This window comes from Theobroma umbraticum, unplaced genomic scaffold (genome assembly GCF_002168275.2).
Source record: "Theobroma umbraticum cultivar Fairchild unplaced genomic scaffold, ASM216827v3 scaffold_30.0, whole genome shotgun sequence".
Taxonomy (NCBI): domain Eukaryota; kingdom Viridiplantae; phylum Streptophyta; class Magnoliopsida; order Malvales; family Malvaceae; genus Theobroma; species Theobroma umbraticum.
This window is the reverse complement of record NW_018397254.1, coordinates 15490350-15511206: the sequence shown is the minus strand read 5'-3', so window position 1 is coordinate 15511206 and position 20857 is coordinate 15490350. Positions and strand designations below refer to the sequence as shown.

General features: G+C 32.0%; 1 protein-coding gene across 1 annotated transcript; it reads right to left on the bottom strand.

The window, feature by feature from the left end:
• Positions 1-10964: 10964 nt before the first annotated feature.
• Positions 10965-19767, bottom strand: LOC110408971 (Endosomal targeting BRO1-like domain-containing protein). The gene is given in 9 exon segments (XM_021418146.2): positions 10965-11817; positions 11937-12040; positions 12397-12445; positions 13461-13601; positions 16710-16778; positions 17051-17140; positions 17407-17572; positions 17574-18355; positions 18887-19767. Coding segments are annotated over 9 exon segments (2607 nt in total). The 5' UTR covers positions 19571-19767; the 3' UTR covers positions 10965-11295.
• Positions 19768-20857: the final 1090 nt, after the last annotated feature.

Sequence of the window (20857 nt, the reverse complement as noted above, 5' to 3'; positions counted from 1 at the left end):
TTTGTAATAAATTAACCGACTATGAGCCGTGAGAATTTACCACCAAGCAAACTAGTACCCTCCCATTTCACTATGTTGCCCTGTATCTTTATGCTTAACATGGTTAAAGAGCGCCTTCATTCATCAACGAAGTTGACTAACAGAGCTACTGTAAGCAGGTTAACAGTAAATTCATGTTGAGTGTAATAACCACTATTTCATTCCATTAAGCTCTTTACTCAATGAGCCTCTATGGGAGGTCTCACTTCATTATCCACCTGAAAGGATTTATCCTTTCGGAGACCCAATTTGTCATGATCTAAATTCATGTCCGCCTATAAGGAGTGACATGTTTCACATGCCAATGGGCCAACAATGGAGATCATGGACTCTAGGATTACTAGCATCCTCTCCCACTCAATATTTTTATACTTAAGGTTTTGATTGACTTTTTACTGGATTTTCTAGATGCATATTTAGAATATTCTAAGTCAAATTATGGGCTTGGTTATGTTTCCAACTAAACACTTTTAGTATATAACTAAGTCCATATTACCATCTTGTCTAGATGTGATTTATTTTTTTATATTCATTATGTATCTCATAGCATAAAACTCCTTTTAAACTAAAATACATAATGTACGCATGGCATTCCTTAAGAGAATTTGGCACCTTAATTCTAGAAGACATGTTTTCAAGCATACAAATAATATCTAATATCATTTATATAAATACATAGAAATATATATAATAATAAGCCACATTAATATCCATCCTAGAAAAAAAATTACAACTTGTAATTCTCTTCAATCTTGCTTGCTTCCACTGCTTGTTGGGATCATACCCACTTGGCACTCTTTTGAATTTTATGACTATTAACCTTCAATTTTAATTTAATTTTGACCCAATTTGAGAAAATAATTTATTTTGTCTAATTACTTAATCTCATTAATTAATACCAAAATAAAATAACTTTCAATCTAAGGCTAAAATAAATTAATTTTCCACAAAAACTAAATTTTGGAAAATTTTTAAGAATATATATATTTTTTAAAAAATAATTTATTAAAAAAATTTAAAAAAGGCCCACCATGATGGGTTGTTGCCCAACAGCCCAAAGGTGGGCTGCTGCCTTACGATAACACTTGCTGTTGTACTTGGTAGTAGCTAGCTATTGCACCTAGCACACAAACGCTGTGTGCTATCCAACAACACATAGCAAGGGTAGTGTGCTGCCCGACAATACACAATAAGGGACTGTGGAGTGTAGTAGCACACCCCACCCCTCTTTTCTTTTTTTTATATCAAAAAATATTTTAATAAAAAATATATATTTTATAATAACAGAATTTTAATGAAAAAAATGATTTTTCTTAAAAAAATTGATACAAAAAAAGTTCTTTTACTAAAAAAAATTAATAGTCATAAAAAAATTAAAGAAACCAAATATTACCTAATTACCTTTTTCCTTTTGGCTTTGAACTTCTTTCTCCATAGATGCACCAAATACATCAAGTAATATTAAAATTACATGGTTTTTCCTAGTTACATAAATCTAAGGAAAAATTAAAAAAAAATCAAGAAGGAAAAATAACAATGATAAGCTAACCTTCTTGTTACATAGCCAAAAGAAAAAGATTACATGTAAAATTTTATAGGATAATTAATGTGGTAAAATCTTGAATTAGCATTATAATATACTACCATACATTGATCACATCAAGATAGTTAAATATATGCAAAGGTGCCAACCAAACAAAATAAATATAGAAAACAAACTTGCAATAATCTTTGCTCTGATACCAATTGTTGGAGTAGGATCTTAGTGGATTGAAGTGACCGTGTAACGCATGGATTTTAAAAAATTTTGTTATAAAATAAGCAAGCAATCCAATTACACAAGCGGAAACACACATCATTATTATTGCAAGTAACATAATCACATCGTAAAAAAAATAAGAATCTATTAAGTAAGAAAAATGATGCCTTTTATTTTGAAATTTTTATTTTTAAACACTACCACAACAATGAATGATTTCTCGATCAAATAAGTTTACTACTTATACTTCAAGAATACTTTTAACTTGAACCTTGAGTAGACAAGGTGTGAAATGCAAGACTACAAGATGGCAACCGATTTTATCTTTCTCTTTTTCAAAAATGCTTAAAGAAGGAGAAAAGAAGCGATGGTTGAAACTTTTTCAAGAAAGAGTACATTCTTTTATTTTCTTCCAATCTCTTCTCTTTTTATTAAAATTCTTGTCTCAAAAGTTTAATTAAAATGAAACTCCTTTAAATTAATCTTTACCATCCATTTAAAGTTATGGAAGCATCAAACATGTTCTATGATTATCAAAATTAAAATTAAAATTATATAATTTAATTTTTTAATTATCATTTAGAGTTCTTGATAAAATAAAACTCCTTATTGAATAATAACTTTTATTTTATTATTATCCATCTTCATTTAAAAAGAATCAATAATAAATAAATGGGTGATAGTCAGTCAAACATGGTGTCACTTTTTATCAATATGGATGTCTAAATTTATTTTGCTAGAATCCTCCTAACATTATTTTAATTTAAGACAACTATTTTCTTTAATTAAGATAAAAATATTTTATCTTGTCTAAATTGAGACAAATATGTTTTGTTGTCTAGATTAAGACAAAAAATATTTTTTTTGTTTTAAATTAAGACAAGCATATTTTCTTGTCTAAATTAAGATCAAACATGTTAAAGCTGTCATTTTGTACACAATTTAATTAATCAAATTAAAGCATGCATTCTAACTTAAGCAAGTTGAATTTTACAAAGTTAAGTGAGGAATCTATTTGGACATATATATTCCAAGCTCAAATAAACTTAAAATTATTTCTATTCTCACTAAAAATAATTTAAGCTTATTAACGATGAAATCACTTCACCATAGATTCATGGTTGCATTCTTGGATTAACTATAATTATAAGAGACAATTCAACGCTTGATATTAATTATTAGTTGACCAATTGCAAACCTTATATTGTGAACCCTCATAACCATCCAATGCCAAAAAGTGAAATTATTGTTTTACCCTTTATGTCAATTTTGTCCTCTAGTCTCAAATTTTATCCAACTAATGATTCAATACTCGAGATCTAATCTTTTGAGTATCCAAATGTGATGAGTAGCTAATTCATTAATCCACTAGACCCAAATTAATCACCAATATTTTTGAAATCACTAGAAGTGATGTTAATGCTATGAACTCCATTATCTGGATATATGTTCCTAGATATTCATCTCGATTATAATCTCAAAATACAAAGTTTAGATCAATGCTTTATGATGATCATACTCATGGTAAACCAAAGATTATAAGGAGATTAAACACGAGTCCACCATCCATCAAGATTTCGATTCTATTATAAGCAAATGCATAAGTGTGAGATCAAGATATAAGTAACAGTAAAACTTAAATTTGATTCTCACATGATTCCAGTTCATGTTATAGTGTCATTACTTGAAGTCAACTATTTTGGTGATTTGAGACTTATCATTCCCTTGAAATGGATCACATTCGTTTCGTTGGAAGCAATCTGGACACCACACCTTTAACACAATAAAGTGACCAGCTTTATTATATGACTGTGAACAATTTTTAGATCCAATTAAAATACATGTCTCTTATGTATGACTCTTCATACACATATATTTTATTATCTCTATAAAATCATGGTCCCTTAATAACTAGATAATAAATGCTTACTAAAAGAAACTATTTGCCTTATTATCAAAATGTAATTTCATTACAAATAAATTTAATGAAATTAAGCATGAGAATATACTTGCTTTCCAAGGCACTATATTCTCAAAATTCCTAACAGAAAGTACATCTCGCAGAAGAGAAACAACATGCTTGTTCTTTCATCATCTGATAGCATCAACATAGCATAATGTAATCTAAAATTCCTTTTGCACAAGAAAACGTGATAAGCAAGATGATTGCTTTAATTGTTTACAACATAAAACCACACTTGCAAAGAGAATAAGATAAACGATATTTAAAATAGTTTTCCTAGCATTGCAACCATTAGAACTCCTCATTTTGTTAATGAACTAAAAAATTCTTCAACACACCATTCAAAATGGTCATCTTTGAAATAGTGTCAACTAAATTATTAGTACTTGTATGGCTCAACAAAATCCTTGCAATTTTTTCAAACAATTTTAAGTTAACATGTTGGATAAAATCATTGCTGAAAATTAAAGAATTCCTAACCTAAAACTCTAAGTTACAACCATGTTGAAAGAATATATGAATTCTTGGTAAAGTTTTCTTTTAAAAATCTTTCTAGAATTGCATTGTAAACATAATCCTGTATATGTGCAATATGGGAAAACCCTAGAACCAAAATTGTCGGCACGTTTTTCACAGGAAACCAAAGAAAAATCTAAAGAAAAAGAAAGAACAAAAAAAGCCAATCAGTCAGACAAAGGAAAACAGTAACTTAACAGGAACCTACCAAAAATAAATAAAATAAAACCAAGAAGAACAAAAACACCTCACAACCAAGAATGCGATGAGAAGATCAAACTATAATTAATAAATTAAAGTTGATATAAATTCATCATAGCAAAGAATACTAACTGATTAAATGAAATGAAAAACTCTCAAGAAGAGGAGAAAGCAAGCGCACCTAAACAATGGGAGATTCTAACAAAGAGGAAGGGAAAGGAAAACAAACGATAGAGAGAGATTAGGGCTTGAATTTGGGAATCGATTCCAGAAATGTCGATGTCTCTTTTGGAATAAATAAATAGGAGAAATATAGCATTTTTTATAATTTAAAATAATTTTGACTTTATTAAAAAGTTTGATTCTTTCGACACACAGCTTAACATAATTAAGCTTTATCAAGTACATTTAGGAAATAAGCACCTATCTTCATGTATTGAGCCTTTTAACATTTATGTTTACAATCAATTAGGCCTTGATTTTGATGGAAAATTATCACCTCACCTCGCATATGTAAACACAAAATTTGCATCTTAAAAAGTATAATTTTTTTTGAGCTAAGTGTAATTATCATTGAAAATTCAAGGAAGATCAATCCAAACTCCTTAACATGAATTGACCAAAATTTTTTGAAGAAATATAAATTTGGGCCATTTCAGAACTTTCTTACCATTTTTACTTTGAAGTGTCAATCAACATTATATAATGTTGATCAACCTAGATAAGTCTAAATGAATAAGAATAAATTAGGTTGAAATCACAAAAATCGAATAAACTTATTCATTCTTCATGTAAGGTAATTTTTATTTATTTATTTTGAATTATTTGATGATTTTATCTTCAAGATGACAATTCTTTATTTCTAAAGGATAAACTTCATATATTTCCCTTGTATTAAAGTCCAAGAAGCACCATCTACCATACAATTAAGGATAGCAATGGATACCCTATTATAAGGTACCCGTAGGTACCTGACTTGGTTATACCAAGTTAAGGTACTTTATAATCGGGTTTAGGATGGGTTCAGGTAGTGATTTTATTACCCGTATCGGGTTTGGGTATTACCCTTTGGGTACCCACTACTCGAATCCGATTATATTAATATTCGGGGTTATATGGGTACTCGCCCTGAACGTGATCCCAATACCCATTTATATATATTATTGTTATTTAAATGATTAAATAAAAATACTCAACATTAATATATTTATTAAAAGCTAACAAATAGGTTAAAAAATATGATTACTCAAATTATTAATGTGATGACCTTAATATATTTAAATTAAAACATTATTAGATTATTAATTATGTTTAAATAATATGAATATCATATCATATTACAAAGGAATTTAATTACTATATGTATATACTTTAAATATAAATATATTTACTTTTTATTTTGTGTTAACATTACAAAAATTATAACTTATAATATATATACTTAATGAGAGTTTTTGAGATTAGAATAGTTTTTGGAATCTAACTATTTTTTTTTTTTTGAATTTCATGTAATTAAAGACAAACCCATATAGTTAATTAAATTAATTTATTAAACTATGAATATTAATTAACTTGAAAGGTTTTTGCGTATATACATTATATATATTGCATTCATTTATAACAAATATAATTATTATATTATATATATATACTTTAAATAAAAATATATTTACTTCCTATTTTATATTAACATTTTAAAAATTATAACTTGTAAAATTATTAATTATAATATATACATCTTTGTTTGTATAAACTTATAATATACAAACTTTAAGAGAAGTTGTGAGATTAGAATAGTTTTGAGACCTAGTTATTTTTGTTAATTTCATGTAATTAAGGACAAACTCGTATAATTAATTAAATTAATTCGTAAAACTATGATTATTAATTACATTGTAATGTCTTTTAATATATTTACATTATATATATTGGGTTCATTTATAAAGAATATAATTACTATCAGACATATCGTAAAATACTTTTAGTGTGTGTTTATTGTTGGGATGAGCCTTGCAACCAATTGTGATTAGTTAAGGCTTGATTCCAATCATGCAATAACACCATTCATGTTGAATGATTAGAGGTTTTCCTTCATCACTAAGACATCATTTATAATGAGTTATAAATCTAATTAGATGAAGTCCATGAGATTAATATGCCTTGCAAGGGAACTGTAATAAGTTGCAATTAGAGATTCCTATGCATCAAAGCATAATCTCAAAATATTCGTGGTTAAAGTATCATTGAGACAAGACATCAATAATGCTTAGAGACAAGTATATTCTATATTCTTTACTTTGAAAGTAAGTAATCGATCTTATAGATTGAAATATAGAAATACATGGAACTAGAATATAGGTGCTTGCTAAAGATAGCAAGTTCACTGAACTTGACTTGCCATGAGAAATGCATTTGGTATTTCATTCAAGGGTCTATGCAATACTTCTCACATGTCAATTGTGTAAATACTCTCTAGACTTGAGACACTAGGTTGTCTTATGTGTGGAGTGCTATGCTTTGATTTCATCACTACACGTAACCAAAGATGCCAAAAAGAAGATGGTTTTAAGTATAGCATGAAGCATGTGAAGACAAATGAATGGTCAAGATAGGAATCATCACTCCAAGTGATTTAGGGGACATATCCTAACTGTTCTTAGTTGATATTAGCTTATTGAAGTCCTTAACCAAGGTAACTTAAAGATTATGAAAGGAGTTTCATAAGTCTTTATAAAGTTGATGATCAAACTTTAAGAACAAACATGGATATCAATAAGAGTAGGCACCACACTATGCTCTTATCATCTCCGAGATATATGTTGAGAAAATAAATTACACTGAAAGGTTGAGTCAAACCATCTTGACTTTTCTTACATTTAGGTGGCCATGATGGATCGCTAGATCTTAATCTTGGTCTATGAACTCTAGGTAGTTGACTTAATTAATGATAAATTTAAAGTAGTTTAAATTTATCTAATTATAAGTTTAACTTAAGAATTATAGGTTGAGTTCATTGCCAACATTTTAGAACCTTAATGGGTCACACACCTAAAATGAATGTTGAAAATAAAAAGGGAGAGGTGATTAAGTTGGACATAATCAAATTAGAAGTTCTAAGCTTCTAAAGCACTTGATTAAAATTGTTTAATTAACTTATGCCTAATTAATTAAATTGTTTAATTAAGTCATTGGGCCTAATTGATTAAAATTGTTTAATTAAGTTATCAAGCCTAATTGATTAAATTAAACAATTAAGTTATCTAGGCTTCTTAAGGACTTAATTAAATTGTTTAATCAAATTATTGGATTAATTAGGAATTGCAAAATAGCTTTGTAATTAGGGTTTAAAATTAATCCAAGGTATAAATACCTTGCTATAGCCTCCAAACAAAATGAGAGAGAATGGCTAAAAAATTAAGAGAACGACACATTAGAAATTCCTTTTGCTTTGTCGTTCCTTGTGTGCAGAAAAAATAGTTTTTCATTCACTTAATTTCTTTTGTGTGTTCAGCCTCAAAATTTTGTGTGGATTATGAGTTCATGAAACTCATCTTTGCTAGCACATTGTCAAGGCATAGCACTCCCAATCCTTAAATAAGATTTTTTAATTCATTAGTGCGGATCATTATTAGAGGCTGCACAAGGATTCCTTGGACAGCTTTGGTTTGCAACAACTGAGTTGAGGTGGTTGACTTTTTTTAAGGTTGATTTAGTGATTTAACAAAGAATTCATCAACCTTTGTTATTTAGATAAACTTGATATGATTATATATATAGTATTTTTAATTTAATTTAATTTTGTACTCAAATTGGCATGAAAGATATCCTAAGAGGGTGAGGTGTAATTTAACTTTTTAAATTTATTTTCGCTGTGTATTATTTGTATTTGATGCATGATTAACCCTCACTTAACACACACACACACACACACACACTCACAAACTTATAAAATTATTAATTATAATATATATACATTTGTTTATATAAATTTATAATATATAAACTTAATTATCTAAAAAGAAGTTGTGAAATTTAAACAGTTTTGAAACTTAGTTGCTTTTTTTTTAATTTCATGTAATTAAGGACAAACCCATGTGATTAATTGAATTAAATAATGAAACTATGATTATCAATTAACTTGTAATGTTCTTTAATATCTATACTTTATATATATTGGGTACATTTATAAGGAATATAATTACTATTTTATATATATACTAAAATACTTTTAATATATATACTTTAAATATAAATATATTTACTTTTTATTTTGTGTTAACGTCATAAAAATTATAACTTATAAACTTATTAATTATAATATATATACACACTTTATAATATACAACTTGTAATGTCTTTTAATACATACACTTTATATTATATATTATGTTCATTTATAAAGAATATAATTACTATTATATAAGTTAATAATTACTAAAAAATAAAATAATATTGATTTATATTATATATTATGTTCATTTATAAACAAACTTTATAGTTTTTGATTATTTAAATTTAAATTTTATTATTTGTGTTTTTATTAATTTAATTAGTAGTTAATTATATGAAATATATAGGAGAAATATTATTGTATATGGATACGGGTTCGGGTAATTGAGTACCTATAAAAAACATTTTAATAATTTTTTTATCTAATTAGGTTTTTTAATAGGTTATGATAATTATAGGGTAGTGGAAATGTATTAGGGTTTTTTTTTTTTTTTTTAAACGAGGACTTCCCAGGCGGTCACCCATCCTGGTACTGCTCTCGCCCCAGCACACTTCACTTCGGAAATGTGTTAGGGTTAAGGTAGTAATTTTTAAAATTATTTGAGTAGTTAATAAGGTTTAGGTATTTGTTTTTTTATAAAGTTAGGGTTCAGGTACCCTACCCACTGACAACCTTACATACAACACAGGTTGAGTTGCACCTTCCTCTTCTACATTCATCTCGTAACGTAACTACGTTGCCATATCGTCGTCAAATCTTGATAACAGTATCATCCCCATTCTCACGCTCAACACTTTCTCCTATCTTTCGCACCACTCCTCACAACTCCATTCCATACAATCGTTGTTGCTGTCACTCTATTCCATTACCTCTCCAACGACATCACTACCTCCATCCTCATACTAAACAGTCAAACCCAAACTTCCCTCCTTTGACATTATAAAGACTCAATTTTGTACAAATTATTATAAATAGATTTGAACCCGACAATTCTATTTCGTGTCTTAACAGTATCTTTCAATGGGTAAATACGAACATCATGATTAATAAATCCTGTCAAAATTCGTTTATGACACATTCATCATGTTTATTAAATGTGCCAAATTAAATTTTATATATAAATATGGCATGATTAATACGATTAAAATTTGTACGATTCATAACATGTTTACACAATTAACTTGATTGATATGTTTAAAATGCGATTGATACGGTTAACATTATACAATTAAATTAAAATATGTACAATTAAAATATAATTTTGTTATTCAAATTTACTAAAAAATTATGAATATCATATTATTATTTTTGAATGGCATAAATTTCAAGATATTTATCAAATATATTAATATTAATAAATCTTAATTATCATAAAAATATTAATATTTTGTATGGATCATAAATGAGTATTAACACTAAAAATGTCTACATAACATGTGAACATGACTATATAAATGGATAACAAATCGATTAACTACTCATGCCTTATACGGATCTTCAATAGGTTAAGCAGGTTTGAAACAATTAATACACAGAACATGATCAGCCTATATCTAAACTTGTTTAAATTCATGTCTTGTAGTATGCAGAATTACTAGGATTAAATACATCACTTTGACAAACTACAAGAACTAAATGCATAATTTGAGCAAATCTCACCAAAATATTACTTTTGATATTTTTGTTGTGTTTTATTAGTTTTGTAACATCCATCAGTGAGGATAATATGGTTCTTGATTTTGTGATGGTAGTTGCAAGAAAATGGGGATAAATTTTGTTTCTCCAATTCATCGGATACTGGATAATCAAAAGTCAATCGCTCAGTTCCTCCTCAAACCAATTTTCCTTGGAGACAGCTCAGCCATCAAGACTTGAGCAGTGGGTTGTTGACACAAGTTTTTACATAACTAAAGCCTATACCCCATAGCATAGCAGCAAGTACTATATGGGTACACCGACATCTGCCGTTTCAATTTTCTTCTGTTTGGTGGCTTGTCCTACTAATGCTTTGGTGAATTACAATCAAAAGAGGTGGGGTGAGAAGGAGATGCTGAGCAGGACCACAGTTACTCCCAATCTAGGAGGCTTAGGCGACCACATGAATTACAAAACTCAATTATCAAAACAAAAATCTTGCACAAGCCCATGCCCCATGTCACATGCCAAACTTTCTCAAATGACTTGGAACTTACGTCCCATGACACCCTACACTGTCCTTCACATGCAAAATACTGCTAGCATGAGAACGCTAATCATTTTCTAAAAGCAGCTTCAATACAACAGGAAAACAATGTTAGGCAAATGCCCAAATATCTTGTCATAGACATAACTGGCATTGTCACACTAATCTCTACATACAAAAATGATCGAATATACATAAAAAACTCTTAAAAGAAAACCAGGCTTTCACATACAAATTATTAGGGGAACCAACATACATCAGACATTCAAAATTAACATGCTATATAGCGAAAAGTTAAATCTAGTTGAACCCAATACATTGCACAGCATATTAGGAGAAGGATAAACACAGAAAGAGAGAGTAAATAATTATGTGTTCAGAGCGAAAAAGGGTGGAATAGAAAATCATTGCTTATAGTAACCACTTTGGTGGGGATGATATGGATTTGGAATGGTATAAGGAGGTCGAGGAAGAGATCCAGGTTGCTGTGCAGGGGCATTGTAATATGGCCCACGCCACCCTGGATAGGCAGGTTGGCCATACTCATGGCTGACTGGTGCCTGTTGTTGGGCCTGTGGGGGAGGATAAGGAGCTGCTGATGGGGGAATGTGGTATGGAGATGGTTGCTGCAGAGCACTGTAAGGGGGAGGAGGATGACCATACCCAGGCATTGGCTGCTCAGGAGGTCTATAGTAAGGAGTTTGGGAAGAAGGATGGGAAATACTCTGAGGCTCTGTTTGCTGCTGTGAACTGGATCTTGGAGTTTGATGGGTCTGTCCAACTGGCGGATATGGACCTGTGTTCTTGCGATCCTGGAAGCTGAAACCTGCCATTTGTCTTTGAACATCTTCCATCATTTCTCGACACTGGATGTTTCGAGTCATAACAAAATCACTACACTGCTGCTTGATATTATTGATTGCATCCTGTATAACAAGAAAGCAATTTGAGAGTTATGCACAGAAGATTTATGAATAGGCCAAGTTTCATTGAACAATAATGACTCTAAAATACTGCCTCAAGCAATGAATGTGCAATTTCTTACCTGAAGGGTAACATAAAATTTCAGCCCCTCATTGATATTCTCCTTGATTTCTTTACATTTTGCTACAGCGGCCTGAATTTGCTTGTAACACTTGTCTCGTGATGCTGAAACAAATATTGATTTAAAAAGTTAAAAAAAAAAGAAAAAGAAAAGATCTTGTCAGAAAAATGAATACAAACTGTTCAAATGTTGGAACTTTGACTAAAGTAACCCTAAAAATCATTGCACAAAAATATGAAATTGACTGGAATTACAGATTGAATTTTACATAACTGCTGGTTCCAAATACCAAACTGTACTCCAATTTCTAATTATATACTTAAACAAACCATATGATACAGATAAAAAATCTTCACTGTTGGTCTAGACACATCATTCCCAAGGTCAATGCATGCTTATGGCATTCCCATACTATTTATTAATAGGTGCAATATCAAAATTAAAAGCGAACAAAATGTACCTTTGTAATCTTCAAGATTAAATACAGCAGAGAACTCTTGATTTTGAGCCTGCAGAAAGAGAATGAAAAATATAAACAGACAGTCATTCAGGTAGCATTTCTAAATAATCAGCAAAGATCACAATCTAATAATTAAAACCCAAATTACAGCATTAGAAGCTGAAAGCGTCTAGCATATCACGCATATTAACTTCATGAGAAGACCAAGGTTGATACACCCAAGTCTACCCTAATTCAAAATATAATTATCAAAGATTAGGAGAAAGAGAAGAAGAAAGCAAGAGAGAGAGAGAAGCTATCATTTAAAATTATTTTAAAAAAAAAAGTAGAAGAAAACATACGAGATAGATGACTTTTTATGGTCTAAAGCACTATGGTACAGAAACTTCTAGTGTTATTCTGATGATCTGGCATTCAAAGAGCACCAAACAACATCAAGATACTAGGCCACCATTGTAAAAGTAATTTCCTCAATGTTTTATAGTCCAAGATTGAACTAGATGTAGCAAGGCCAGATGCACGTGGGCAGAGACCCGAAACAAAAGTTTGAGGAAGACCCACAAAACGTACCATATTTAGAATTATACCCAATAAATGCACTCATGTTAATTAAAGTTTTTCTTTTTTCCTCTTTTTCCTTTTTTTATTTTTACAATAACTATTCTTAAGGCATGAAAGCTCATTAGATTAGTTTATCATTGAGGATTGCTGATGGTGAATAACAAGTTGTATATGCAACCATCCACTTGGGAAAAATAGCACAGCCACCTTAGGATATCAGAAAGAAGGCCCCAACTCTTTTTACCACTAGTAAAACCAAGATGCAGCGTCTTGTAAACAATATGCCCCATTACCTTAAGAGTGTAAAAGAATGAAATGGAAAAAGAAGCATACATGATAGTCTTTTTTTATCAATTATTGAACATATATTAGTCAGTGTAATAAATAAACAGCTCTGTTTTTTTATTTTTGACAAGTACAGATCCGCTGTTTGAAACTACTTGATGCAAGTGTTAAAAAAATACAAATGAACATGGAAAAATAAAGAGAAAAGATAATTAGACCTGAATTTGCATCAACAATTGTTCTTGTGCCTCAATGTTTTGGGCGATTTCCTCACATATGTGATTATACTTGGCTATCTCTTTCCTGAAAAGATCCTCACAGGAGCCAGTGGATGTCATCAACTTGGGTAGTATGTCATCCTGCAGCCATTGTCATTAGAGGAGTCAAGTTTATGGTAAATGCCAGTATATCACCTATGACAACAGTAGTTAGATTAACAAAGGATTTCTAAAACAAGCCACATATATGTTGATGTTGCAGTGATAACGGCCGCATAGACATGGCAAAAATAATGGATTTCAGGGGTTTTCATGCAAAACAAGGGTTTAATTAAACAAAAATACTGTTAATTAAAGAGGCTTATCTAGGAATTTTGAGCAAGTACAGGGATTTTTTAGTATTTTAGCCAACATTTAATAATCATGTAATTTAACTTCTGCCCATACTATGAAGCCTGAACAATAATTAACAGAAATCTTGAAACAAGGAAATCATCTATGAAGACAAATCTGACAGTCATTTCTAAAAGAATAATACAGCAATACTGCAGTAAATTCATTTTCCACATATATAATCAGCAAAGAACAATAGAAAGAAAATCAATATTGAATTATATTTGTAGGTAAATTGCTGCCGCCATCCCTTAAGTTCAAGCCAAATACCATTCTCATCCTCACAACCGAAAACATAACATTTTTATCCTCAAGTTTCCAATTTGTATCAAAAAATCGTTCTGTTACGGGAACAGCTAACCCAGCCTAACACGCGTTAGCCGGTGTGTAGTCCTTTATTAGCTCGATATTTTATCCTTTATACCGAAAAGGAAAAAAAAATGGAACCTGAAAAGGGAGGGAAGAAGCTTTTCTGTAAAATTCTTTTCCTTTTTCTGTTCTATTTCAAATCTCTCTCAAATGCTTCCACATCTCTCATTCTCCAACAAACCTGGCAGCCTGGAGATCATTCTGTTGAGAAATCTCCTTGCACCAGAGATATCATTACACTCTCTGCATACATGGATACTATTGAATTGGCAACAAACACTTTTAAATCATACCAATCATCATGTATCATACCCACACTTGAAAGCAGACCATGGAGTTCAACCACCAAATAGAGTTTTAAGCACACAACTAGAACTTTAAAGACCTCATTTCCTTATAAGTACAAATATTCCAAATTTAAATCATATGCACCAATAACCATATTCAAAATTATAATCATTCCTAGAAACTTTCCATTAGAAAACTTCGCAGTCAAGTGACCCGCACTTACCAAACATAAACACAAGCTTAGTTCCCAAAAACGAAGATTCAATCAGAGATCAAGAGTTTATCACGTGAGCATAAATTTGTCATCCTTAAGAAAGAGCTTTCTTGCTTGCACAAGAAGCAGTGCATGAATCTCATCTGGTTTGGACATTTTTTTAGATCTTATTGGATTATGCTTCTTCTTCTTCTTCTTATCTGTTCTCAAAGTGATAAAAAAAAAAAAAAAAGGGAAGAAAATCTCTAGACACTAGTACAGCACAAAGGAAACAGCAATAAATGAGGGTGATGTTTTTAGGTTGTTTATTGGAAAGGGGGATGGGAACAAGGAAGCAAGGAACAAAAAAGCTTATACTCAGGTTTAGAGAGAGAGAGAGAGAGAGAGAGCTCGGGTGAAAACAGAGGAGAGAGAGAACAAAGAAAAGGCAAGAAGACAAGGAAAAAGAAAAAGGAGAATAAAGGAAGCAGAAGGCACCAGGTCACCAGGCGGGGGAGAGAGAAATAGCAGGAGGCACAGCAGGAGAAGAAAAATTAAATGGGAGAGGCAAGGGAGAAAGAAAGTGTGTGTTTGGCGGGGAGGGGGGGGGAGAGGGGTGAGGCCGCTGGTGGTGGGGGGGTGCTAGAAGTGTAGATAGAGGTAGATGTTGAGAAGGAGATTTGGAACATAAAAGAGAAAGGAAAAACCTTTAAGGGAAAAAATGTGAGTTTTCTTTTGTCTTTCACTTTCTTTCTTTTCAGCCAGTAATTAATAAAACTAGGCAGACATGTGTCAGCCAACTGGCAAGTTTAAGAACGGTTACACTGACAAAGGCATTTTTCAGATACATACTGAAAGTTCCAAGAAAAAAAAATGGCACTTGGAAGAGTAGGGACAAAATGGGTGTTTGGGTCAAACTTAGGGACAGCGCAGTGGAAGTTTTACGTTTTTGTCCACAAATAAAGATTTACTCTAAAGATTTACTCTATAAACATGCCAAATGCAAAGGTAGCCACTAACAAGAACCAATGGGATGTTACAATAAGCATACCTATAAGCATGCTGATATATTTTCCAAAATGAGACACCATGCAGAAATGATCTTGCACTACATATGTAATTATGGACCAATTCCATAGACTTGACGCCATCACTGATAATCTTCACATTGAAAAGGTCTCTTTAGCACCAATTAACAAGACTCATTGAGATGTAGTAACAGCAATTACACTTTTTCAATATTTTTCATTATTTGAAGCACCAACTAGAAATCATTCAGCTGCGACAGAAGATTCTTATCAACCAAAATCCTCCTCTCTCCCCTCACATCCTTTTCTAAATCATCACTAAAACAACATTTAATATTGTATAGCATTCACCTAGATAATGGAGGTCATCTATTGCACAGCTAAATATGAATGATTATGCATATAGTTGTTCACATATGTCCCCGATATCATGGTGAACTGATAAGGTAAATTCTGATTTTAGACATTTTTTCCAAATAAGCTAACATGCCCTTAACTATGGCTTTTGTGTTCATGCCTCATGATCCTCCTCAAATTTATCAGAATAAAGATGGCAATGAAACAAAACGCCAACTTCCTTTACAAGGCTGACTTGCAGATTTGAGTGAACCACACTAACATATAAATATTCTACAATGATGTATCATACACAAAGTTATTAATACAAGATATGCAATTAATTAACCTAATTTATACTAATATATATATATATATATATTGCTAGTGCAATTTATAGTATTAGTTGGTGTACAGAAATTCCTTGGAGTGGGAGAAACTATTGAGTAGCACATATTCTCCAAGGAGGAACAAATGTACTACTAGATCATCATAATATAGTGCCAAAAGTATCAATACAACAGAAGAAAAAAAAAACTACAAATTCTAGAGTTTATGTGCATTGCAATTCTAGAGAACAAAGAATAAACAATAAAAAAGACAAGCATGCAGAAGATAAGTTGCACAAACAGTTAACTACACCTTTCTTTTCATCTCTTTAAGCATATCTTCAAGGCCAGCCCTCTGAGCACCAAGAGTCTCTAATTGCCTCTGCACAGATGATATCATGAGAAATTAACAACCTTAATACTAAAAATCTCTTTTACTTGCAAAACAGGAAACCAAATGAAAATGAATTAAATGAATGGCTTCAATAGTATCATAAGAGTGCAAAAGAAACATCAGATAAAATAAAACTTCCCCCCTTTTAACATTTCTTTTTTCTTTCTCTTTGTTGTTTTAGCCATTGGGGAGTTGGGCACTTGGGAAACTGAAGCTTAGAGTAAATATTCAACAAATTTTACATTAGAAAAGGGAATTACCAAGCTCTGCTTCAAGGCCCCCACTATAGCATCTTCATTGGCATCCAAAGACATTATTGGCCTTGACAGACTTGGAAGGGCAGCTTCAATCTGATAACAGCAGAATGAACATAAGATATAGCATATGTATTACTTGCACAAGCACGAGATGAATAACTGAAACCCACTAAAAAGAAAAATTGAATTTAGCACTTCAAGTATGTTATTAAAATGATAAGGTACCCACACACAGACTCGCGCAAACATATTAAGTACATGACAAGAGAAAAAAGAAAAGTCAACCAGAACAATAGGCAAAAAGCTATACCAGCCAATTAATAAAAGTCACAGACACAACTAATAACCATTTGACATACCGGACGGCGTTCCAGGATTGACAAGAGCGTAGAATGCTCTCTCACTGAACGCTCAATTCGTGCATCACTTTCAGCAGCTTGTTTTAAGTTAGCTGCAAATTTATTTAACCTTTCCTGCAAAGTCTTTGTCAGGGTGCTGGATTGCGGCCTAGTCCATCGTGTTCCACTGACTTCTAAACTGAGCATCCTCTGCTGCTTCTTTCTGCAAAAGCTCCTCCGTCTGGATGAGCAATTCCTGATTCACCCTCCTCAAATCCCTAAGTTGTTGTAACTCAGCCTCCAGACCAGCTGCACCCGCACTAGCTTGTACTATTTCTACCTCATTTTTAAGATCTTCTGGAAGATTAAAATTTCCTTCCAAAGCAAGAATAGAATCTGGAAGGTCCATTTCCTTGAGTCTTACTCGGGTTAGTTCACTTCCTTGCTGCAATTTCTCAGCCTGTGTCCTGATGACATCATCAACCATTTCAGTATACCTAGAAAGAGCCTTTGCACTGCTGTCAGGAACAAGGCTTGCAAACATTTTCTCTTTGCTTGCATCCAATACCTCATTCATCTGCATCGACTTAACCATAGAAAACGCAGGGAGAGGTGGTAAGGAACTGGGGGAAGGAATCCTCATCAGATAAACCCTATCGTTTTCCTTCACAGCCCTCTCCAGGTTGCGATTAAGGTTAGCTTCTAACTTGCTAATTGCATCCAGAAGCTGTGCAGCAACCCCTTTTGATGATTTCTTTGCCTCAACTAAAGCACTAACTCCACTCCTCAAACGTGCAATTTCTTCTGCAATCTCTTCTTTCTCATGTAGCTCCAAACTGTACCTATAGCAAGCTTCAGCATAGAAAAGAGCTGACTTAAGCTGCACATGGGCAATCCATGCTTTGTCAAAATGGTCCTTCAAAGGTGCTGCATTCAATGCTCCTAAAGCTTCCTCGTAGTATAATCCAACCTGCAAGTAAACTCATATCAAACCTAAATAACAAAAATTCAAGTTTCCACATAGCATTGAATAATAAGGTAACTATTCCTTGAAAACATAAATCACCCATTATATTCTATAAAAATTAATTTTTTTTATTTTTCATTCTTAAAAAATAGGGTTTGTTTTGGTATTCAAACTAAATTTTTGAGTCTTTCATTTTGATACTTAAAGAACAAAACAAGTAGAAAAGGCAACAACCATGCAGTATTTATTTAATCAAAACCAAAATATCCCTTCTCATATAATTCCCTGATCATTTCAATTTAACCTCATAATCTGATAATTCCCCCTAAAACAATAATCTACTACCAATCCATCCCACAAAAGACAGATTCCATTTCTCGTCGCCAAATTCAACTAATCCCAATTTAACCTCATAATCTGATAATTCCGTGAAAAAACAATAATCTACTACTCATTCATCCCACAAAACACAGATTCCATTTCTCATCGCACAATTCAACTAATCCCAAACAAAACATAAAGAAATCAACTAACCTGCCTAGAAATCTTGGCACAGACTCCAGGTGTACTTCCTTTCGCAATAGTATTTTCAAAAACACACTCTTGAGCTTGAGCCAACATCAACCTCTCCAACATCCCAGCACACTCCACCGACAAATCCACCGTCGTACTGTTTCCCATAGACGCCTTCGTCGACGCATTATCTCTGAGGAACCCAAACGTCCCCGCCGATGCGATAAAGGCATGAGACGCCTGTCTCCTCCCATCCACCGTAGCCCTATCGTAGGACAAGCCAATCTGACTATAAACCGCCCCAAGATTAAACAAGACGGCGGCTTTTTCTAAATGGATGTTTTGTTGAACCGCTTTTTGCTTCTGTTTAAAAGCGTCAAACCAAGTGAATTGGATTGTGTTGATGTGGTCTTTGTCGGGGGAGATTGGGAAGCGGGTTTCGATTAGGCAAAGGGATTTGAAGTATGAGATGAGGAGGTCGCGTCGGGTTGTCGGAGAGGGGTCGGGGATCCGTTCTATATCAGAGCGGAGGGTTTTGACAGTGGAAAGGTCGTCTTCGAGGTTAACGGCTTCGCGTTCGGAGTATGTGAAGGAGATGTATTGGCGGAGTGGGCGATAGAGGTCGATTGAGTTGGTTTTTTTCTCGTAGATTGCTAGCATGATGTTGGTGGCTGCCGCCGACGGGGAGGAGGATGGGGCGGCCATAACGACGGTGGTGTTGGTGATCAACTTGGACGTGAAAGAAGAAGTGAGGGATTTATTAGGAGTGGGATTGGGATTGACTGTGAGAAAGGGATAGAAATTTAGACTTGGCGAGGGAGCTTTCTTCTTGTCGAAGAAAGGAAATTTGGAGGACGACTTGCAAGGGGGATTGCAGAGGTGCTGGAGGTCCCACGCCAATGAGCTGGCAATTTTCTACGCTTACTCGCTTTATCATATGGATTGAGCCCCCGCAATCCATATAGAAATCCATAATTAATAGATCCCCTTTTTCTTAATTTATGAAATAAATAGGAGTAATATCTCATAATTTTTAGAAATTATGATAACTTTTAATAAAGGAAATTAAAATAAAAGAAAAAATATCTAAACAATAAGATAACTTTTGATATCATTTTCAATATCACCATGGTGTTTATTAATCACTTAAGTTTGAAAATATTAAAATAATCATGTTTTAAATGTTAATAAATTAATGTTAGGAGTTTATTGGCATCAGAATTTGCATAATATTAATATTTTATTTCTTAAACGAGTTTCGCTTAATCAAATCAATAAACAAATATAAAACATAAATTTTATTTTTAATAACTTAGTTGTTAACTCATTAAATTAAATTATCAAAATAATAATAAATTTGTTATCGAAACACATATATATATAACCAAAAAAAAAGAAGAGAAATATGTAATGTCTTTTCTGAGTTGGCTACAAACAATTAAGAGCAAATATTTACTATGTAATTTTTTTTTATTTTTGGAAAAAGCAAGGTTTTTTATTCACATATTAAAAAAATAAAGTTGTTCATAATTGATTTTACAAATCATTACACCTTGGTGAAAAGAGTTATCACCCTTATGATTGGAAATAAAACTACTCAAAATGGTGATCTAATCACTTTAAGATCACTATCATGTTAGTTCCAAATAAATGTACTAGAAGGGGAGCAAATAGCACTTTTTAGCTCTCACTCAGATTGACTTCTAATTAAGGGTAAGTTAAAAATCAATGATGAGAAGTTAAATGCAAGATAAAGAAATGATTTAACAAAGAATGAAATGAAAAATAAAATAGAGTAGACAATATACAAAGATTTATAGTGATTCGATCAAAGATCTACATCCACTACCTTAATTGTTCAACCAAGGATTTTCTAAACCAAATCACTATAAAAGGAAAAATTCTCAAGCTTCCACCAAGCTTCTATAATGGCTTTTCATAGGCTTAGCCACAACATTTAACAATGGTTTTTCTCGGGATCAATCAAAACTC